Here is a 23,576-nt window from a genome sequence, read left to right as displayed (position 1 = left end):
TTGTCAACAAGTACCATAAGGGAAAGTTGAAAAGAATCAAACAACCCGGCTAAGGTCTCAGCCCAGCAAAGGATCCCCCTCCTCTGGGAGGTAATATGTACGTACTTCTGTTGGTGAGCACATCACACTGGGTTATAATAGTGTGGCCGTGTATCTGTGTTACGATAGTGTGGCTGTGTGTCTGTGTTACAATAGTGTGGCCGTGTGTGTTATAATAGTGTGGCTGTGTGTCTGTGTTACGATGGTGTGGCCGTGTGTCTGTGTTACGATGGTGTGGCCGTGTGTCTGTGTTACGATGGTGTGGCCGTGTGTCTGTGTTACGATAGTGTGGCCGTGTGTGTTATAATAGTGTGGCTGTGTGTCTGTGTTACGATGGTGTGGCCATGTGTCTGTGTTACGATGGTGTGGCCGTGTGTCTGTATTACGATGGTATGGCCGTGTGTCTGGGTTATGATAGTGTGGCTGTGTGTCTGGATCTCCACTTGGACTCTGTGAGGGAAGGGTTTCCGTCTGAATCCTCAGGGTTCTGCCGCTGCTGCTTCTGCTCAATGAATGAGTATTAACTGGGATTAAATTACAAGTGACCCCTGGGATGTCAAGTAGGACTCAAGCTGCTTTTGTCAGATTCCCAGCAAGGCTATTTTAAGAATTAACGCCTTAACATAAAATGTATTTTATTATTATTTCCTTTTTTCAAGGTGTGAAAAATTGTCTTTCTTAATCCAGTGTTTGTGGTATAAAAAAATAAGGATATGTTTCTCTTTCTCTGTGAAGATGATGAGGTTCTGAATGCACACAAACATAGGTACACAAATCAAATCCTCTCTCTTGTAATTCCTTCCAGAATGATGGAGAAGGAAACTAATCTTCCAGATTTGCATAGTCTTATTTAAAACCCTAAATGTTGATTTGGCCTATAGTCATAGTGGGGTGGCGGAGGTGCTGAAGAAGAGAACCTAAATTAGCTGACTGACGGATTTATTGCTCCACTGAGAACATTTAACATGCTTTGGGTTCTGCCTTGGGTTTTCAAAGGGCATCAGTCTCAGGGAGACCAAGAGACCAGGCTAGAGATAAGCCGATTGTCAACCACACCTTTTCCCAAACTTTGTGTCCAAGGTCACCATCTGAGTCAGCCAGTAGCAGTGATACTTATGGACTTCCTCAGTTTGATGAAATGCCACTTATCTTTGTTCCATTTTGCAATTTGTATTTACCATATTTTATTGAATTCATTCACCTCTTCCAAGAGAAGCAAGAGCTGTTGAGGGTGACTCCAAGGTATATAGTTTGAGCGGCTAGGTCAGTGGTAGAAGCCTCTCCTGGAGGAGAAGCCTTGAGAGGAGAGGTTAAATCATGAGTTCAGTTCTAGATGCATTCAGGTTGAAGTGTTTGAGGGGCATCTAGATGGAGATGTCAAGGGGAGAGTTCAGAGGAATCTCAGCAGGAGATGGAGTTCGAAAGTTGCTAGACTACAGGTGGTGACTAAAGCCATGGGATGAGTAGAATTGCCCAGGTGGCAGATCGTGGACTGAGAGGAGAGCATGGTCATGTGCTGGGGCACTGCCACACTCGCAGGTCAGGTGGAGGGACAAAGTGGTTGACAAAGGCAAAAGAGAAGAGTTAGAGAGGAAGGAGGGAACCCGGAGCGTGTGGTATCGTGGGAGCCAGAAGAAGGAGTGTTTCAACAGAGGGAGTGGTCAGAGCTGTATGCTGAGTAATTCTGAGATGTGGTGAGATAGAAGACCATAAAGAGTGCATTAGCTTAAGTGATAGGGAGATATTTGGTGAATTTAACAGAAACTGTCTCCACGGAGTGGTTGAAACAAGTTACACTGATGGCCCAGTCGCGGTCACTGACCATTTGTTTGTAGTGGTACCAAGCCTCACTGTGTTTTTCTCCAGATGTTCTCAGCAGCCCGGGTGGAGACACAGAGAAGACACACAGGTTCATCCAGGGTTGGGGTTTGCTAGAGAATTTGCAGAAGAACAATTGAAGTGATAAACCCTAGAATCTATTCATAATAGAAAGAAAAGTAGAAATGAGTGATGGTTGAATGGATGGGTGAAATGAATTGATGCAGGGATAAGTGAATGGATTCATATGTGGAAGGGGAGATGAAGGGGCAAGTCAATCTGAAGCACCTGGTGAAAGCATGGTTGTAGTGGGGCACTTAACAAAGTTGAAGGAAAGGAAGGCTGTGAATCAGATGCTAGATGTTTACACGATTTGATTCAGAGAGGATAGTTTCGAGTATTGCCAAGTTCCAGCATGGCAGTGGGTGGATGCGGCAGAGTGGACAATTCACTGGAGTGGTGAAGAGTTTATTCGCCCAGACACTGACGTCATCTAAGTGGATGCAACTGAAATGGAGAGGGAGTGGGGGAGTACGGAATCTGGTAACAAAATCATCAGGGAAAGACAAGGAGTGACTGGGAAGTCAGATGAAGGCTGACGCAGGGAACGCAGCTCCGCTTCAGGTTGCGGAGAAATGACGAGAGAGTGAGGGAGCAGCGGTCTCAATGGGCCGTGGGGAGGAGGCTGCCTTGCTCTCAAATCTGGAGCTTCTTCGAGTGTAAATGTTCCTCACTTGACAGGCTGACAGATGAGGCATTGTTCTCAGAAGACTAGCTGGATTCAGTTAAGACAATGAGATGGACAGAATCTCCTGAGGAGAGTCCAAGGCTGTAGGGGATGAAGTCTCTTTTTCCGCTTTGCTATGCACTGTGGTACGTGGGTTTGTAATGGTGGCTTGGGTCATAGTGCCTCTGACTGATGCAGGGAAGTGTTTTTTTGTGTTTCTATTCCCCACGCCTAGAATACTGTAAGACACCTGGAATCGTTTTCTAAAGTGTGTGACTCCTATTGAAAGTTTGATTGCTCCATCTTTTGCTGATTCTACATTCCACTTCGACATTCTGAATACTAGTAATCATTACGCCGTAATTTAGTTGCTGATCCAAAAGAGTGTAAGAGATTCATTTGTACCTGTATTTTCATCCGTGCACATCTGGTGAATAGATCTCTGTTATGGGCTTCTCTTGGTATCATTTGCTTCTTTTTTCCCTAAAAAATGAAGCAATAGAATGTATTCTGGTTAATTTAGTGTTTTGATAACTGAAGTTGTATAGTTAACTCAAGTGTCTTAATCACAGAGCTTCACACACACAGCCCCTGGAAGGATCATGATATTTCGTCTAGATACTGTCTGTCAGAGGATGGGCTAGTAGGGGATATAATGACAAAATTACATGCAAACTTTTTAAAGTCCACCTTATCATCATAGAGGAAAAATGCCATATATCCAGTTATTTCACCATCACTAGGTAAAAAATATTTAGTCATTTCTCTTAATAAATCTGAGCCCTACAAACCTGATTTTTGTTTATAATACTAATGAATAAAATTCCAGAGTCCGGCTCTAAAAATGCAAATCTTCATAATTAAGTAAAGCATCTCAAGAAAAGATTTGAAGGAACGTCCTCCTCCCTTACAGCTCTGGAAAGAGATGTGGTTTTTGCATTGTAAACTCAATGAAGTATCCTTTGACAAGGTAGCAAATTGAGAACTTCTAGAAAATATCAATATACTTTTCTCATGCACTACAGAGATTTATGTGACTATTCATGTCATTTGTCCTGCTCTTAATACATCTCAGATCTTGGAAGTGTTCAAAGGGATCTTATAAAATTGTGAAGATTCTAGACACAAAAATAACCTCCAGAAAAAAACCTGTAATTCTGACTGGTTGTCTTAGTTAAGATACTTTTTCTAGTGATAATGATGTAATTGGCAACTTCTGTCTAACTGTATACATCTTGGTAAGATTTTTCTGTCAAATCAGATGAAGATCACTAGAATCTTCCTCTTCTCCCAACTACTTGACAGAATAATTGAAATCATATGACGCTACAAGCTTTCTTACTTAAAAAATTAATTATGATCTACTAACAAGTATTGAACTTACACTCCCACTGAAAACAACCGCAAAAGCTGAACAAAATATGCAAAAGAATTGTTTGCAGGCATTGGAGAGCAAATACTGCAGGGCTCTGATCCTTGAGAGAAAGGAGGCAAGAGAAGATTGCCCCTGGTTTTCTGCCTAAAGATATTTTTCAGACTGTCCTACGGGGGAAGAGAGCCTAAGCATGGAGAAGAAGAAACAGAAATCAGAGTCAGGGGTTGCTAAGACTGCAGGGGTCCAGAAGGGGTTTGAGATGCAAGCAACAGATAGTAGGGACCTGCTAAGCAGATATATATAACTTTTCTCAGATCCTTGGCCAGTTCCAAAGTTGTGCGATTGCAGGGTGAAACTGTGGGAAGCCAAGGGGGAAGAAAAAACAACAGTTACAAAGAGGTTGATAACTAAGTAGAAACATCAGGGCTTACACGTCACTGGACCAATTGTGAGACCCTGGTGAACACCCTAGACTTTCGGTTGAAGCCCCAGGAAGATCTCACCCTAGGGCAGGGGCCATGCCTAGGAGAAAGGGCAAAGATAAATAAGCCCTAACAAGGCCTAAAACCAAACCTGGACAGGACCAAGGTGATCCTCCAGTACTTGAGCGTAATCCAGAACCTCTGCACCTACTATCACTGCTACTACAGTGCTCAGCACACAATACACTTACAGGATTGGAAGATACAGGAAAATGGTCATCATGGAAGCACGTAATCCTTTAAAGTCAAAAGACTTCCTCAAACTCCAGGGTGACTTTGGTGGCCCAGATAAAGCAGTCATAATAAGTAAATAGGTAAAGTGACATTTTCTCCAAAGCTCAGTTCCTCAGCATTAAATAGCACCACATGCAGAACCCCAAACTTGAAAGTATCTACCTAATCCAGGGAACAGTTCTGTTAAAGCCATAATACATTCACTTGACCAAAGACATTGTAATCAAGTTAATCAGTTGCCCCATACTCAGATTTATGATGACTTCAAAGTTTTCTCTGGGGGAAAAAAAGATGATTTTTATCTGCATATCTCAAGAATCCAGTTTAGTAATACTCCCCAAACAAAGGACGTTTGTTGGGAAACCCTGGAATGGTAACTGCCAAATACTTCCAAACAAAAGTTTTCCCACTTACAAATAAGATGAAAGTTCTTTCTCTACCAGGCACCATGTCAACATGCTAAAGGCCAGTGAACCTGGACTTGCTCCTCAGGACAATACTTTACTGAACTCTGTTTTCAGCAGATGATTTTGCTTAGAAAGAAGGGTCACACTGGTGAAATGAATACTCAGAGCAGTAGGCATGAATCCAACACACACAAAGAAACTTGATAAATACTTTACTACATGCCTATCAAGTTCTTGTACATATCATTGTAATTACCATTTATAATTCAAGGACAGCACTTACATATTTTGGTTAAATACTTGAGAATTGCATATAAAAACTCTAGATTTTTAGTTTTTTGTATTTTCTTGTAAGATTTTAGGTACTCATTTAAAATCCTGGGTACCACTAGATGAATAAGACCTCAAATTAAAAGTGTGTGCAATTCAAGTATGAATTTGGGTATGTATGATCTAAAATACAAGCCTATCCCTACAAAGCTGCCTAATTATGACCTAATCATGAGAAGACATCAGACCAAATCCAAATTGAGGACATTTAACAAAATAACAGGCCAGTGCTCTTCGGAACTGTAGAGATCATGGGAGAATAACTGTGAGGACCCTTCCAGATTAAGGGAGATTAAAGAGACATGATAACTAAAGGCTGATCCTCAATCAACTCCAAGGATGGTTGGTGAAATCTAGATGTCTGTTGATGAGAGCATTTCCTCAGTGTCATTTTCTGATTTGGATCACATCTGTAATTTAATCTCAAAAGGCTTAGAAGAAATATATAAGTGCATATACAGAGAGAGAGTGGTAAAGCAAATATGATACAATGTCAACATTCAAGTGATGGAGGTACATCTGAGATTTGCATACTGTTGGCAGTTGTTTTGTTTTTTTTGTAAATCTGAAACAATTTTTAAAATACTCCCACCAAGGCATTCTGTTTTTCTAAATGAACACAAAATGGCATAGCTGCCTATCTGGTGGCAGTCTGTTCTCAGCCTCCCTGTTTTACTCACAGAGCATTCAAAATTCTTTTCCCCATTTTCCTCCTAGTATGCTAGCCAACTTCAATAGTTTTATTCCCCTGACACACATAATCTTTTCACTCCTTTTTCTATCAACCACAGCACTGAAAATGGTTATTTTTAGGAGATTCTGTACAAGACGAAGCATTAGCATCTTTTCATTGAAAGTTGCTAGTCTACAGGGAGCAAAATTCAAACAAGATGTGGGCTTTGTTGTTCCACAAGTATTCCCCACACATAAACCCAGCTATATGAGGAAAGAGGCTGATCCTAAATAAGAAGAGAAACTCATTTTCAAATTATGACAAGCAATAAAAGAACTGGGGAAAAAAAGAAGCCAATGAATGCTATTGATCTAGCCCCAGTTACACGGGACTTCACACCCAGGAGAACCTGGGTTAAGGTTTGGTCTCAGACAATCCCAAACACTAGCCAGAACCTTCCAGGAAGGCCCACTGCCCACAGCGGAATCCCTTGGGGTCGTCTGTGCTTATTTCCTCCATTCTTCTGTCTCCCCCCGACCTTGACTGCTATTGCCTGGTTTCCCCTTGGATATACTGAAACTGACCCACACAAAAAGGTGTGCTTGCCACCAGAAAGTGAAGCACAACATGAAACAAGTTGAAAACCAATGGAATCCCCTTACCTTCAAGCAGCAGCTGTTTGAAACAGGTTCCACGTCTGCACCAGGTCCCAGGGCGGGGTTGGGGCCACCTCAATGCATGCAGAATATATAGGGGCAGATTATATATCCGGGTTTTTCATTACACAAGGTGTTTTTGATGGCTTCTCAGCCAAGATCCACTTAAAAACAAAAGCTACACAAAGACTACAAAAAGGCCACACAAAGTTTAAACAAAAGGCTAAAGAAAGACCAAACAAAAGCCAAAGAAAGTTTAAACAAAGAATGAAACAAAGGCAAAACAAAGGCCTAACAAAGACAAAAACAAAGACCAAAACAAAGGGCAAAAGAAAATCTAAACAAAAGCTAAGCTAAGCCACAACCTATCACTCCCTCACACACACACCATATTACACGCTATCCCCCCACACACGCACTAATTCTGGCCTTCCGCCTCCCATGTCATCAACACACCATGCCAAACTCCTCATTAAGGCTCACTCCACACCAACTGTACCCCATCAAACCACATGTGGTGTGTCCAACCACACCACACACCCTTCCATTGTGCCACCCCAACTCAGCAAGCATGCCAGCCCACTGTGCTATACACCACGCCGCACACCACAAGCCAAACCCACAAACCACAAAAGAAAGTGGAGTCACACTGATCCATCTCTATTTTTAGGCTTCTGTTTCCATACTCTATGCAGATTAAAGACACATACATGTTGCCCTCCCTAACACACCTACCCACACAGGCCCAAGATAACATTTGCATACACATGCCCTCATACACTAAACTTAACAAGAACACCTTGGTCTAGTCACAGCTGAGCTTGGATTTGGAAGATTCTGTGACAATTACCTGTTGTATTCAAATTTAAGCAAACCTTTGAAAAAGATCATCTCTTTTGGTACCTGATTTCTATAACTGATCTCATGCAATTAACATGGTAATATTGACTTCAGTCTCAGACATTTGCATTTTCTTATCATTGTGCTGTAACTCATGGGTCATACCATTGAGTCCTATAGCTCTGTGCCTCTGTTAAATTTCATGGTTCCTATAAGCCTGTGCTTCTGCAAAAGTTCGTTTTATGTACATAGAACTACACACAAATGATTTGAAAGAGGAAAGATCACTTCTGAAACTAATCCAACCAACAGCAGCCTTGCCTCTTAAATTCCCAGGGCGCCCTGCATGACGCATGATGGTGAGGTATAAAGGCCAACATTGCCATCAAGTTTCCTTTTAGGCTCTTGTCTCATTGTATGCAAAAAAGAATCACCCAGGGAACCTTGAAAAGGCAACCTATTGGGCTGCAAACATCCAATAGAAATCTCACTGTTCACTAACTTCATGGCTAGTTAAACATCTGTCTCTGAGTAAGGAGTTACAAATGTATGCTGACTGACTCCTGCTATGAGGCCAGGTCTCTGCCCGTGCTGCAGTGGATGTGTTTGAGGACCAGGTAGAGTGAGGTGGTTGAGAGCATGGGCTCTGAACACTGGGATGGTCACAGGACTCTGACTCCAAGTAGAAGCCCAGGGCTTGTTGACAAGCGGTGGAGTGGGCAGACATGCTGGTCTTCGCATGGGCAGACCTCAGAATCCAAGTAGCTGGAAGGTTTTCCCATCTGGTCATTCAGTCTCTTAAGGAAAGGGCAATCTATCTTCCAACCTGGCAGGGTAGGGAAGGTGGGGGAGTTGAAGTATCTTACCACTGATATTCTGTGATCAGTGTGGGCAAGGGGCCCACATGAGTATGTGGATGTTCCCTTTTTAAGCCCTGCCCATCACCCTGGTCTCCACAGCTTCTGAGTCTAGAAATTTCTTCATAATAAACTTCCAGGAACCAGGGCAGGTCGGTGCAGTAAACCTGGAAATCTCTTCAGAATGTGCGCCTTCCCCACACCTTGCTGCACTGTCCGCTCTGCCTGCTACCCCAAGCCTGGAGACAAGTGGTGTTTTGACACATATTTTTGACATGATTTTTCTGGCATGGCCCCTGCCAGCTCTTAAAATGGGACTTCTCCAGACAGCCAAGCCAGTTACCGCCCTCCACTCATTACTACTTTCCCAAATTGTGTTATAATCACCCATCTTTTGTTTAATGGGTTAAAGCCTTTTTAAAAATTCTCTACTGCCCCTGTGACAGTTTAAAAAAAAACCGTTCTTTACCTTTTAAAACATATTGTACTATAATTTTAGTAAAATTTTTTGGATGAAAGTAGATAAATAAGCTTGTATAGTTAACCTGTCACTTTTAACCAAAAAAAAAAAAAAATTATTGTTTTTATTGGGATATGGTGGCTCAGTAATAAAGGATCTGCCTGCAATGCAGAAGACCTGGGTTCGATCCCTGGGTTGCGAAGATCCTCTGGAGGAGGGCATGGCAACCCACTCCAGTATCCTTGCCTGGGAAATCACATGGACAGAAGAGCCTGGCAGGTTACAGTCTGTGGGGTCAAAAAGAGTCAGGCTTGACTTAGCAACTAAACAACAACAACATAATTTACATACTGTAATAGTCATGATTTTAAAGTGTAAAATTTAGAGACATTTAATATTTAATATAATCACTCTACACATGGACATCATCAGGTGGTCAGTATCGAAATCAGATCCATTATATTCTTTGCAGCCAAAGATGGAGAAGCTCTATAGAGTCAGCAAAAACAAGACCAGGAGCTGACTGTGGCTCAGATCATGAACTCCTTATTGCAAAATTCAGACTTAAACTGAAGAAAGTAGGGAAAACATTAGACCATTCAGGTATGACCTAAATCAAATCCCTTAAGATTATACAGCGGAAGTGACAAATAGATTCAAGGGATTAGATCTGATAGACAGAGTGCCTGAAGAACTATGGATGGAAGTTTGTGACATTGTACAGGAGGCTGTGATCAAGACCATCCCCAAGAAAAAGAAATGCAAAAAGGTAAAATGGTTATCTGAGGAGGTCTTACAAATAGCTGAGAGAAGAAGAGAACCTAAAGGCAAAGGAAAAAATATACCCATCTGAATGCAGAGTTCCAAAGAATAGCAAGGAGAGATAAGAAAGCCTTCCTCAGTGATCAATGCAAAGAGATAGAGGAAAACAATAGAATGAGAAAGACTAGAGATCTCTTCAAGAAAATTAGAGAAACCAAAGGAACATTTCATGCAAAGATAGGCATAATAGAAACAGTGTGGACCTAACAGAAACAGAAGATATTAGGAAGAGGTGGCAAAAATACACAGAAGAACTATACAGAAAAGATCTTAATGACCCAGATAAGCATGATGGTGTGATCACTCACCTAGAGCCAGACATCCTGGAGTGCAAAGTCAAGTGGACCTTAGGAAGCATCACTACGAACAAAGCTAGTGGAGATGATGGAATTCCAGTTGAGCTATTTCAAATCCTAGAAGGTGATGCTGTTGAAGTGCTGTACTCAATATACCAGAAAATTTGGAAAACTCAGCAGTGGAAAACTCACAGGACTGGAAAAGATCAGTTTTCATACTAGTCCCAAAGAAAAGCAATGCCGAAGAATGTTCAAATGACTGCACAGTTGCACTCATCCCACACACTAGCAAAGTAATGCTCAAAATTCTCCAAGCGAGGCTTCAACAGTATGTGAACTGAGAACTTCCAGATGTTCAAGTTGGATTTAGCAAAGGCAGAGGAACCAGAGATCAAATTGCCAACATAAATTGGATCATAGAAAAAGCAAAAAGAGTTCCAGAAAAACATCTACTTCTGCTTTATTGACTACGCCAAAGCCTTTGACTGTGGATCACAACAAACTGTGGAAAATTCTGAAAGAGACAGGAATATTGGACCACCTTACCTGCTTCCTGAGAAATCTGTATGCAGGTCAAGAAGCAATAGTTAAAACTGGACATGAAACAACAGACTGGTTCCAGATTGGGAAAGGAGTACATCAAGGCTGTATATTGTCACCCTGCTTATTTAACTTATATGCGGATTACATCATGCTAAATGCTGGGCTGAATGAAGCACAAGCTGGAATCAAGATTGCCAGGAGAAATATCAATAACCTCAGATATTCAGATGACACCACCCTTATGGCAGAAAGCAAAAAGGAACTGAAGACCTCTTAATGAAAGTGAAAGGATAGTGAAAAAGTTGGCTTAAAACTCAACATTCAGAAAACTAATATCATGGCATCTGGTCCCATCACTTCATGGCAAATAGATGGGGAAACAATAGAAACAGTGAGAGACTTTATTTTTGGGGGGCTCCAAAATCACTGCAGATGGTGACTGCAGCCATGAAATTAAAAGATGCTTGCTCCTTGGAAGAAAAGCTATGAGACCAACCTAGGCAGCATATTAAAAAGCGGAGACATTACTTTGCCAACAAAGGTCCGTCTAGTCAAAGCTATGTTTTCTCCAGTCACATATGGATGTGAAAGTTGGACTATAAAGAAAGCTTAGCTCCGAAGAATTGATGCTTTTGAACTATGGTATTGGAAAAGACTCTTGAGGGTCCCTTGGACTGCAAGGAGGTCCAACCAGTCCATCCTAAAGGAAATCAGTCCTGAATATTCATTGGAAGGACTGATGCTGAAGCTGAAACTTCAGTACTGTGGCCACCTGATGGGAAGAACTGACTCACTGGAAAAGACCCTAATGCTGGGAAAGATTGAAGGTGGTGGAGAAGGGGATGACAGAGGGTAAGATGGTTGGATGGCATCGCTGACTTGATGGACATGAGTTTGAGCAAGCTCTGGGAGTTGGTGGTGGACAGGGAAGCCTGGTGTGCTGCAGTCCATGGGGTTGCAAAGAGTCAGACACGACTGAGCAACTGAACGGAACTGAATATAATCACAGGGATGTGAAAGCACTGTCACTAATTATGTAGCATTTTCATCACTCTAAAAATAAATTCATACTGATTAGCAATGAAACATAATACTATTTTATATCAGCACATAGAGTCAGACATTAAAGGAGTTAAGAGGATATAGCAAATACTGTGTTAGCCATCACTGAATGTTAATACAAAGTGAGTGAATCATCTATAGAAAAATTTACTTTAGGAAAGACACTAATGAGAGGAGGGTGTCTCCATATTCTTCCTAGCAGGTTATATGTGCATCAAGTCACACCCTCAGTCAGACAGTTGTGTACCTAACAAAATTATGTCCCAAGGTATGTGTTGTAAAAGATAGGCTAGAGACAGACATTCAGATTAATGGCAATGCTATTTTTCCTGTAGAAACATGAAAAAAATGGCCTTTATAAATAACTGTAAAACCATTAAATTATTGCAGGGTAAATAATAATGAATTGATCAAATCAGAGAGAAACAAACTGAAATGTCTCTTCGTTTGCCCTTCAATCCTCACTTTCAGAGCAAATCTGTCTCCTCCGAGACTTTGACCTGGACCTTAACCAATTTTGAACTGTCCCCAGCTTTCAGTGCTCATCAGAGAAAACGACGCCCACCGAGCTACCAGCCATTCAGACAAAGCCTCTCTGTGTCCCCAAGGTCCACACCCAACGTCTCTCTCTCCTTCTCTCTCTTCTCGGACTCAGTCACAATTGTGTTCTGTCTAGTAGTGTCCTATATGTACATTATGTTCTCTGCTTAAAGGACTGGATTTTATCCAAGTTGCTGTGTTAAAAGTCACTCTTTGGAAGACACACTTCTTCTGTTCAACTTTCTGGACCCAAACCATGGATTGATTGTATTACTACCCCTTGTAATATTACCATTAGAAAAGGAAAAAGTGGAAACAGGGTAGCAATAAGCAAGGATTCTAGCAAAAGGAGAGATTCAGAATAAGAATGTATTGTTGTGATGTGTTAAAGAAAACCCAAGCTAAATAGTAATTAAAGTGTTAAAACCAGATTTACTCAGGAACTATTGCAGTAGGAGAAAAGAGACCACAGTGTAAAATCGGGCTCAACTCCAAATACAGTATGGACAAGTGGGGATTAATACCAAAGAAGCAGATTGGAGGAGCTGATGGATGGAAAACTACTATCAGGGATAAGGAAGGGATTTCTAACTAAACTGACTTGACAGGATTCTAGTTAAAATCACAAGCTGGTGATTGTGATTGGGCCACTGCAGGGTCCCAGATAACAGGTCACAGCACTTCTATATATAAAACCCATGGTTTCCAAACACTGCAGGAATCCCTTCTATGCACAGCAGGCTCACAGGGTGCCATGGAATATTTAAAACTTCAAGAAAAACTTGACAATACTGGACCTCTGTCCGACATCCATGGACCAACAGCTTGAGATAATTCACCATTTCATTAGTACATTGTACTGTGTTTTTCATATTGCTTGGTATTTTGGCTGCACTGCGAGGCATACAGGATTCTAGTTCCCTGACCAGAGATGGAATCCACACCTCCTCCAGTGGAAGTGTGGAGTCCTAACCACTGGACTGCCAGGAAATCCCCTGTACTGCGTTTTATTAGATATCATATTCTTTATAAGGGTGGATTTTTAGATGTTTGCTTGATAAAAAGCAAGTATTTCAAGAGAATCATGAGGAACAGGAACTGAGAATGGCATTGTCATAATTCAGCTCTTGCATACAGCCCCGTTAGTAGGTAATATCTAAGAATAAAAATATTAAAAATATTACTGTTTTTTGTTCCTTCTCTTTCATTTTTTTTGGCTTCACCACAGGTTGTAAGATCTTAATTCCTTGACCAGGGATCGAACTCAGGCTCTCAGCAGTGAAAGCGTGGAGTCTAATCGCTGGAGCACCAGGGAATTCCTGTTTTTTTCAGTTTGTGTGTATTTTCAAATTACTGCTTAGTTTTGAGAACGCAAATTCTAATGAAGCTGTCTGGTCTAACTGCCCCATGAAAAGGACTGTTAGGGGATTTCTTTTGGCCTATGGGTGCTGTGAAAAAAATTACAGAAACCCTAAAAGCTCCTTGAAGCAAGATGCTCAAGAACTTCTGATATAAAACATAAAATGACAGAGGGGTGCCACAAGAAGATTGTCTTTCTTTTACTAGAAAAAATGTGTATTATCCGTGGAAGCTCTGCAGTGGCTCTGAAGAGCCCTAGGTTTCCTCCTAGAGCAACAGTGTGAAAAACACAAAGAACAGAATAGTAGCAGATACACGAGTCAGTCCCAGCCTCCCAACTCATTCCACACTCCGTCCCCTGCTGGGTGTCCATACAGTTGTTCTCTACCTCTGTGTCTCTCTTTCTGCCTCTCAAATGGGTTCATCTGTACCGTTTTTCTAGATTCCACATATATGCATTAATATACAGTATTTGTTTTTCTTTCTAACTGACTTCATTCTGAATTTTCTCTCTTCTATAATAGTTCACCCCTGAAAAGAATCAAATGTCCTTTTTATCAAAAGTCTGTCTTTTAGAATATTTATTTCTCTTTGGCTGTGTCGAGTCTCAGATGGGGCATGTGGGACCTTCACTGTGGCATCTTTTGTTGTGGTGGGCAGGCTCAGTGGCCCTGCAACATGTGGGATCCTAGTTCTTGTTCCAGGGCATTTGAAGGCAGATCTTTCATCACTGGGTGGCCAGGGAAGTCCCTCAAAAGTCTGTCTTCAGAGGCTCTGGCCAGCTCCCTTACTTCAGGGTCAGTTCTCATTGAACTTGGGAACATGTCTGTAATAGGTTGGGTCTGCCTGGCTGTGTACCAGCGAAACAGCGGGAAGTCATCACTGCTAGGAGGACAGTGATATAATGTATGGAATAAGAAGTGCCTCTTCTTACTGGCTTGGGAATGGGATTCTTCTAGATTGCAGCCTGGCAGAAATGGTGAAAGTGAAAGTAGCTCAGTCATGTCTGACTCTTTGTGACCCCGTGGACTATACAGTCCATGGAATTCTCCAGGCCAGAATAGTGGAACGGGTAGCCTTTCCCTTCTCTAGGGGATCTTCCCAACCCAGGGATCAAACCCAGGTCTCCCACACTGCAGGCAGATTCTTGACCAGCTGAGCCACCAGGGAAGCCGAGAAATGGTGAGATGTTAGCCAAAGCAGCTTCCTCATTCTACCAAGGTTCACAAGCAGCCCGAGCTGGGTGACATGCCTAACAGGAGAACTCACACCCCCATGGGCCTGGGCAGGCCTAGTTTATGTCTCTTTTACCCGTGTCCCTTCTTGTTTATCATTTGTCTGCATTTTTTATTTTGCCGTAAAGTATTCTCTTTAATCACCACCTTGGAATAAGCCAGGACGAGTTCAGTAGACCTCCACCCTGTACGTCTGCTTCTGCCATGGCCTCTTCTGCCGGGGTGTGAGACAGGCATGCGGTGAAAGGGACTCTCACTTAGACATGCTAAAGTCTGAACGATGACCCCAGATAACCAGCTCTCTTTTCAAACACAGCAGCTTAACTAATGCCTCCCTGTCGAGAACAGCCTTCAGGACGCTTGCTAAAATTATAGTGAGCTGGGACACCAGCTGGGGCCAGTCAATTCCTCCTTGTCTCAGATGGTGAGAGAAGTACCCCAAGCTGCTGCCTCTGCTGGGGACTTGAGTACCAGCCAGATGCACAGTGACAAAGAGCAGTCTGATGGTTTTTGCTGCAGTGCTTTTCAAATTTCTTTGTATGATATAAAGCTACAACTGTTTAATTATTTGGCAGTGGTTTTTGCATTTTGCAATAAAGTTTTTGATGACCAAGAGCTCAAATAGATGAAAGCCAAGATTTAATAGAAAACTAAGTGTTGAATCTCAGTTTCTCCAGAAAGTTGGTGACGAATGTGTAGCTCGGACAAAAGTTGTACAAGTATTTGCATACTGCTGTGGACTCGGTGATGATGTCAGTGACCCTCCCACAGTCACTTCCCCTAAAAAGAGAGAAATCTTTTTGTGGGTGTGAGAAAGCATCAGCGTCCACTTCAAAAGTAAGAATGTTAAGAAGGTTATGCATCCTAGAATGGCGGGCAGTTTGACAGGCGCAGCTACTGGACGTGCAATTACAAAAGCACGCCATGAAGTGACGTTCAGTTTAGATCATATGACAGCCTCTTTTTTTTTTCTTTCAATATTTATTTATTTGACTGTGTCAAGTCTTAGTTGTGCTATGCAGGATCTTTAGTTGTAGCATGTGAGTTCTTGGTTGCGGCATGTGGGATCTAGCTCCCTGAGCAGGGATTGAACCCAGGCCCCCTGCGTTGGGAACGTGGAGTCTTGGCCACCGGATCACCAGGCAAGTCCCAAATGACTGCCCTTTTAAGTATGCTTATTTATTGTTCGAAATTTGCTGCTAAGCATCAGATTTTAGGAAAGGTTGAGCCTTTGAAAAACTACTTGGTAAATCAAACTAAATGTTCCTAATAGCTTTTGCACATGAATTAGAACTCCATTAAAATACTCCAAGAATGGAGCACCAGAAACTTCAGTGTTTGAAACTTCAGCAAATCACAATTATCATTAAATCCAAGAAACTTGTTCATTCTCCCCACCCCATCATCCTTCCTTAAGACACTGTGCTCTCTCTTTTTTCATCTGAATTGGCTGCAACGAGTCTTAGTCGTGACATGTGAGATTAGTTTTTTTTATTTTGTTTTGTTTTTTAGTTGTGGCATGCGAACTCTTAGTTGCAGCATGTGAGGATCTAGTTCCCTGACCAGGTATTGAACCTGGGCCCCTTGCATTTGGAGTCTCAGCCACTGAAGCAGCAGGGAAGTCCCGAGATACTCTGTGTTCTGTGCTGCCTCCAAGTCCCCAGTGGCTGCAGCCCCATGTCCCTTCCGTACATGTGGGGGCTTCCTGCCATCACCTCCCTGGTAACTTACTTGGGAGTCCTTGTGCCTGGGTCTGCTCCTGGTGGGACCCAGTCTAAGCCTAGACCACAGGACAGTCTTCCTGGGAGTCATGCCCTTTTTCCCTTCATCTAACGGTGCCCTCATCGAACTTGGGGGGTCTGTGTCTACCTTGTATGAGAAGTTACATTTCCCCAGTCCAGCCCCAGGTCCTCCTGAAGTTTGGCGTGGTTTAGCCAAGCGTTTGCTGTCAAATCAGATGCCTTGATGCTAAGAGCAGCTTCTGCTCTAACAAGTCCATTAACATTTGCTAAAACCCGGGACATCTCTGTATGAAAGTGTTAACCCGGCCACTCAACTGTTATTTGCTTCAAGAAATACTCTCTTTTTTAAAATAATATAAACAGATTGTACCAATTTGTACAAATACTATAGAATTGTATTTGGTGTATATATAAACTACATTGCATAAATATGTAACATTCTCTTTGATTATTAAGAAAAATAACTTTATGCTTGACCATTCGGAGATTACAAAGAAGTGTGTATCTAGTTCCAGGGATCAAGAAAAGCAGTTAAGTCCTCCCATGTGAGGCTGCAGACTTGGTCTCCTGGTTCCAGCGAGGGGAAGAACTGAACACCGAAAGGCAGAGCCTCCGGGCTTGCAGATAAGGAGCTTGCTGCCTCTCTCTGCATCTGCAGTGTCTTTGTTAATCACAAAGCGTGATTTTGCATTCTGATTACCAGTGTCATCAGCCTTTGTACAGATTTGAGCAGAGCAAATCACAATCATAATCATTTTATGACATGGGATTCTCATCTCTTCACAAATTATTAACATTTTGAATATTATTTAACTGCAGTGGTTGATTTAAAAAGACACACACAAGACTGAAAACCAAGATCCAACAAATACTTTGGTTGAAAACAAAGTATTTTAGAAAACCCGCTGTGCAGGCTATATTTTATGGTCAGTATTTTTATTTAAATATTTGATATTGGTTAAATCTATTTTTTTTCTTAGTAAATTTTAGTGAAGTACAATGTTCAACATAACTTGTTAATTTATCTTTATTATAAAGACTTTAAAAAATACACAAAATTGGGGGGCATTCTCTTATTTTTTTTATCTAATTTCAGTAACTGTTGACATTTGCCTTTTTTCATTTATACCGAATCCTCACTCACCCTCTTCTCGACCCACATTCACTTTTTTCTTTTCTTTTTTTTTTTTTACTGAGGATGGGTTAGAAGTTTCAAAATCAAATCTCAACCATTATTTCACCCACAAATCTGTACAATTTACTGTCTCTCTAACAAATTATGACTTTTTAAATTGCCCACAATGCTGTTATCATGGCTAACAATTGAACAGTAATTCCATAGTTAACAAGATGATTCATTTGTGATTGTTGTTGATATTCAGTAATTCAAATTGGCAGTAGGAAAGAGCTCAGCTGGTACTTTATTTTGAAAATATAAATTGTCATAAGATTTTGCTTCTGTTTCAAATTCACCAGCTAATCTTGTCTGCAAATTCAGTGAAGCTGGGGAAAAAAACAGAACTCTTCCTCTATTAAGAATTGTTTAAGTTAAAGTTACATAAAAAGAGTTTCTTCTATCCCCAATTTTAAATAAAATGTTTAAGTTCTGTTTTGTAAATTCTCAAACAACATTAGGATTCTGTGGGATTTCTCAGGTAGCTCAGTGGTAAAGAATCCACCTCCCAATGCAGGAGACACAGGAGATGCAGGTTCGATCCCTGGGTCAGGAAGATCCCCTGAAGGAGGAGATGGCAAACCATTCCAGTATTCATGCCTGGAGAATACCATGGACAGAGGAGCCTGGCGGGCTACAGTCCATGGGGTCACAAGGAGTTGGACCCCCCGACTGAAGGGACTTAGGACGGCAGACCAAAAATGATGACTTTCATTTTGCTGAAGTTAAATTGTAGCCCTACTTTGGGCAGATGTTAAATAGCGGGGCTACCTGTCAGTTAAAGCCTTTACTTACCTGTGGCAGTAAAGGCATGCTCACCCCATGAGGGAAATGTTGAGCTCTCTCTACAGTGGGGACTGCTTCCCAGGCAGCTCAGTGGTAAAGAATCCACCTGCCAATGCAGGAGACACGCATTTGATCCCTGGGTTGGGAAGATCCCCTGGAGGAGGCCATGGCAACCCACTCCAGTATTCTTGCCTGGAGAATCCCATGGACAGAGGAGCCTGGCGGGTACAGTCCATGGGGTCACAAAGAGTCAGACACAACTGAGCACACACGCATTAGGATTCCACACAGAGTTTCTGAAATATGTTCATGTTGTGTTTACTGAGGTGGAACACAAGAGGACCCCAGGGGTATTTGGGGTTTCAGGAATAAAATGATGCATTTGCATGCAGTGTCAATTTTACTCACATGTATTATGGAGTAAAATCTCATATTTTTAAACAGAAGCAAAAGCTTTTGAAGAAATACCATCCTTTATTTGAGCTGCTTTACCAGACCCTGTTAGATTTGAGTTCAGGCTCATCTTTTCCTCCCCTGCTAAAGGAGAGGGACAGCTTTGCTGGGGAAACTTGTAAATACTGAGTCAAGGGATCAAGAAAACGCAGCTAATTCCAATTCAGGGATATCTTTATTAGTCAACACATTTCAACACTGCTTTAGGTGAAAAACCTGCCTTTGATTATACAATCCAGATTCCAGCCTGAACATTCACAGCAAAATCCTAACTAACACATTTTAGTCATGCCAGAACCAAAGTCTTTATTATATTAACAAAAATAATTACAAAACCCAGCAATCCAGAAGTTAGCAGACTATCTAAAATACACCCACCCTCATTTAATAAGCATAAAAAAGTATTTTATGGATTTTCTTTTTGGTGCAATGAGTCCCAGCTTTCAAATATTTCAGAATTTATCATTTCTGCTTGTTGTTCACAATACCTGATTGGTATGAATTTGCAATTATCCACAAGATAAAGGCAAAGGAAAATACAAGGGAGATCAAATAGTATACTTTCTACACAGTGGAGTAAGGAGGCTTAGGCCATTATTCATCATATCTCTTAGAAAAAAAGTGTTTACTTTCAGTTATATCACTTTTAATAATACCATTAACTTTACATTTGTCTTTTTTTTTTTTTTTGACTTCAATCCTCTTTATCACCGTTCCCAATTCCAGGGCCCAAGTCAACTCCTTCTTGGTAGTAACTGCTGAAGAGCAGATCTCCAGTTTTCATTCCTTTTAGGTTTGTATGTTTATTCCTTAGTACCTGTGAGGTATTGGGAGGGGTCAGTAGGAATATATTCGAACACTTCTGGTTTTTTCAGCAGTGTCTTTAGGATCTATTCAGATGTAGAGGTATGTGAATTCCTTTTAACAGCTGAATGTCCTTTGTCATCACATGCAGGTTTTATCTGTGATTCTGCCTTCCCCCTTTGGATGGAGACAAAGGTATTCTCACAAATTCCTCCGCTGGAGTGCCCAGTGCCAAGCTAAGGTACGAGGAACGAAAATGCATTTTGTTAAAGGGGAAGATGTCCTTGAGCTGGTTATTTCTGAATGGAACGGAAAGTGCAGGACAGATTAATATGGATACAGAAAATTGTGGAAGGGTTGTGGAGAAAGAACACTGAGTTTTGTGCATGTTCAGGACTGGCAAAGATAAGACTGAATTTCATTAAGTAAATGAATGTTAAAGGTACAGTGGTACAGAACCTGAATCTGGTTCTCTAAGGGAACAAAGTTTTTTTAAAATATTGAACTGTTTTTGGTAATTGTGAATTTCTTTGTTTAAGTGAGCTCTATTTACCAGTGAGATCTTTTATTACCACTGGTTAAAGTTTTTTCATATTTTGACAAACTTCCCCTCCTGGGGCTCCTGTTACATCCAGATCTGGGATCCTCGGCCCCGCAGCTAATTGGAGGCCCTTTTCCTTTTTTTTTTCCTGCTGGGCACACCGGCCTCACCAGGGCAGCCGCTCCGACAAACACTTGCACGCTCCCTCCCAAAGGCCTGTGGGTGAGCAGAAGGCAACCAGCCTCTTCCAGCGTGGGGGCCTCCAGTCTCAAGCCTGGACTTGCTGGTTCCTTGAGTGTAGAGTCCAACCAGAGAACGAGGCAAGGGAAAGAAAAGGGAAGGGAAAGAATGAGCTGGGGGTGCAGGCCAGGCTCTGGAAGGACAGGAGGGAAGTTCTAGGGTCAGTTCATAATCATAAAGCTCTCCCCTCTATCCCTTTCTTCCTGGATATAAAACATAAAAAACTCAGCCTTTGGCAGTGGTCATTGGGGGTTCCCATGTGGACAGAGGGGCTGTCATTAAGGAGCCCAAATCCCACTGCAGGGACTGGACTGGAGAGGGAGGCATTGCTGCCAACATACTGATTGAACACAAATTCCAGAAAGTAGATGTGAACTAAAGAAGCTGACCATATTGCTCGCAAGTCATTGCCAGGAGGAAAACTTAAATTTTAAAAGGGCAATTAAAAAACCTCTTTAAAACATGGTAAATCCAAGCAGAGCAGAAAGGGCCTGAAGTTCCCAAATCCCTGTGAGTCCTACTTCAGCCTGCCTGAGAGTCTGACCATCTGGGCCTGAGAGGTTGGGCAGTTGGCCAGAGAGGTTCACTCGGGTGAGGGAGCAGTGTGCATTCTTACGGAACCCAGCACAGGGGAGGCAAAGCTGGCCGCACCCAGCCCTGGAGGGTTGGGCCACTCGTTGAGTTTGACCCCAGCTTCTGACTCATGTACTAGGTCCATCTGAAAGGATGAGTTAGACACCCTCACCCTCCCAGGAAGCGAACCCTGCCCCCAGCAGCCATTTCCAAATGACACCAGGGACCCTCCTACTCTATGCTTAGGGTCCCCAGAAACAGTAGGGCTGAGGGGAGGTCTGAAAAGCAGTGGAGCGTTTTCATGGGCGGGTGGGACTCGAGGTCAGAGAAGAGTGCCCACGGAAGCCCTGTGTCTCAGCTGCGTCCCCACAGTGAGCTGAAGACAAAGGGAACAACGAGGGAGGGTTGAATTGTGTACTTTCTAAACAGTGGAGTAGAGAGGCTTGGAGAAGGCAATGGCACCCCACTCCAGTACTCTTGCCTGGAAAATCCCATGGACGGAGGAGCCTGGTAGGCTACAGTCCATGGGGTCGCTAAGAGTCGGACACGACTGAGCGACTTCACTTTCACTTTTCCCTTTCATGCACTGGAGAAAGAAATGGCAACCCACTCCAGTATTCTTGCCTGGAGAATCCTAGGGACGGCAGAGCCTGGTGAGCTGCCGTCTATGGGGTCGCACAGAGTCGGACACGACTGAAGCAACTTAGCATAGAGAGGCTTAGGCCTCTATTCATTTTAAGTACTTAAAAAATTTCAGTTTTATCACTTTAAATTATACCAGTAACTTTACATTTGCCTTTAAAAAAAGCAAAACTCCAAATTCAAGTTCTCTTTAATACCACTCCAAATCTCGGGGTCCTTCTCAATTCTAACTGCTACAGGGCAGACCTCCTGTCTGTTCCTTACACTCTTAGATCTGTATGCTTGTTCGTTAATACACATGACGTATTTCCTCCTAATAGGGGTAGGGATGAATATATTCATGCACTTTGAGCTTTGTCAGCAGTGTTTTTAGGATCTATTCAGATGTACAAGTATGTGAATTCCTTTTAACTGCTGGATGTCCTGTGTCATCACGTGCAGGTATCAGCTATGATTCTGCCTTTGTTCTATGGGTGGACATGAAGGTTCCCCCCCAAGTTCCTCTGTTATAAACAACGCTGCAATAATGCTTTACCCAGTGCCAGCTCGAGCTCGGGGGCTGTATAGCAGCAGTCAGGAATAGTGGAAAGAAATAGTTTATCAAGGACTTTCAGAATGTCTTTCTCATGGTGCTAATGAGCAGGCTTTAAGTGAGATGACTTTAAAGTCTGCACCACGCACTCCTATCGCCCGCGAGAATAAACTGCTGCCCACCTCTCCACCTCTGCCCTCACGTGCCTCCTGTTTCCTGGTAGGTACCAGAAAAACGTAATCACATTTAATTTCCATGAATGTTGCCAAATGTTCATTCCAAACTTGATTTATTTTTCATCAGCCTTTAAGACAACTTTACCTTGGATTTTCTTCATTTTCCCTCCCCTGACCTCCTGAGACTCCTCGTCTACCTGGCCCTGGGAGCTCACTCCTCTCAGATCTCATCCAGTTGCCTGGCTCCATATTTATATCAATGAACCCAGCCCCTCTCTGATGCCCTGTCCACACAGCACACCACTCCCTGCGAATCTTGGCTGGGCCCAGGTTATCTGTTCACAAACGATTCATCTCTCCAGCTGGCCTTGGCACACCCCTTCTCCCTGGCATACCCCGACTTCCTTCACCCCTGCCTCTCCATCTCAGTTAAGGGCAGGGGAACAGCCAACTACTAGGATGTCTTTCCAGTCCCTCCCCCATCAGAATGACTAGTCTGTCACATATATTCATACTTGTTTACAGCTTTAAAAAAAAGTCAGCCGTTCTCCGCTCTAAGAGCCACCCCTAGCCCAGGTCGTGTTCCCCCTGCCCCCACCTAGGTCACCACACGATCTCCGGCCAGCTTCCAGTCCCTGATTTGCCTGGGAATTTTGTCTTTGCCCCCAGAACTTCCCTCCACACTACACGTCTGATGGCACCCCTCGGCTCTCTTCTTCCGGCCATGAAGGCCTCACGATGTCACCTCTATACTTTCCTACCCAGGAGTATCTCTCTCCACCCTTTCCTCTCCTCCTGAGGTCCAGCAGCACACTAGGCGACCAGAAAGGCTTCCAAAGTCAGGACCTTCTCCAGGCAGCTCTCCAGGACAGCATGCCGCCCTTATCCTCAGTGTAGGACACCCTGAAGACCATCTTCCTTTGTCAGTTTCCAGCCCCCCTAAACACTGCCTCCTCCAGGCAGCCCACCCAGTATCAGCACCCACCCCACCAGGGGAGAAGATTAAAGCCCGAATCCAGAGTCACTGGGGGTCTCCGGGGGCTGGATGTGGGCCTTGGGGTTTGGCTGGAGCCTATGGAGATTGGCTGGGGCCTTTGTTGATTGGCTGGGGATGTTGTTGACTTGCTGGAGCCGGTGGGGATTGGCTAAGGTCGTTGG

At 42.8% G+C, this 23,576-nt stretch overlaps 1 protein-coding gene and 1 long non-coding RNA gene across 13 annotated transcripts in view; one reads left to right on the top strand and one right to left on the bottom strand.

The window, feature by feature from the left end:
* Positions 1–23,576, top strand: part of LOC145520640 (uncharacterized) — a 310,815-nt gene that overhangs the window by 275,798 nt on the left and 11,441 nt on the right. For 5 of the 10 annotated variants that reach the window (XR_014064655.1, XR_014064656.1, XR_014064661.1 and 2 more), the window contains 2 exons: positions 19,637–19,703; positions 19,866–19,955. Coding sequence is in view for 1 of the 10 variants with exons in the window: in XM_081527636.1 (XP_081383762.1) it covers positions 17,317–17,348 (32 nt within the window). In the remaining 9 variants the exon portion in view is untranslated. Of the gene's footprint in view, positions 1–17,316; positions 17,424–19,636; positions 19,704–19,865; positions 19,956–23,576 lie in introns of all 10 variants that reach the window. The other 5 variants (XR_014064654.1, XR_014064658.1, XM_081527637.1 and 2 more) reach the window with 2 other exon arrangements.
* Positions 962–23,397, bottom strand: LOC145520644 (uncharacterized). 3 transcript variants are annotated; one of them, XR_014064689.1, is made up of 4 exons: positions 23,265–23,397; positions 6,748–9,185; positions 2,990–3,067; positions 962–1,970 (listed from the first exon to the last, which is right to left on the bottom strand). It is a non-coding gene; the product is annotated as an uncharacterized LOC145520644 (long non-coding RNA). The 3 variants fall into 3 exon arrangements; XR_014064690.1 differs by lacking the exon at positions 6,748–9,185 and having other exon boundaries at positions 23,017–23,397; XR_014064691.1 differs by lacking the exon at positions 6,748–9,185 and having other exon boundaries at positions 962–2,015.

This window comes from Giraffa tippelskirchi, chromosome 9 (genome assembly GCF_054371585.1).
Source record: "Giraffa tippelskirchi isolate mGirTip1 chromosome 9, T2T-mGirTip1v1.2.pri, whole genome shotgun sequence".
Classification (NCBI taxonomy): domain Eukaryota; kingdom Metazoa; phylum Chordata; class Mammalia; order Artiodactyla; family Giraffidae; genus Giraffa; species Giraffa tippelskirchi.
The sequence above is the reverse complement of the archived record's forward strand: the minus strand, read 5'-3'. Positions and strand labels throughout refer to the sequence as shown.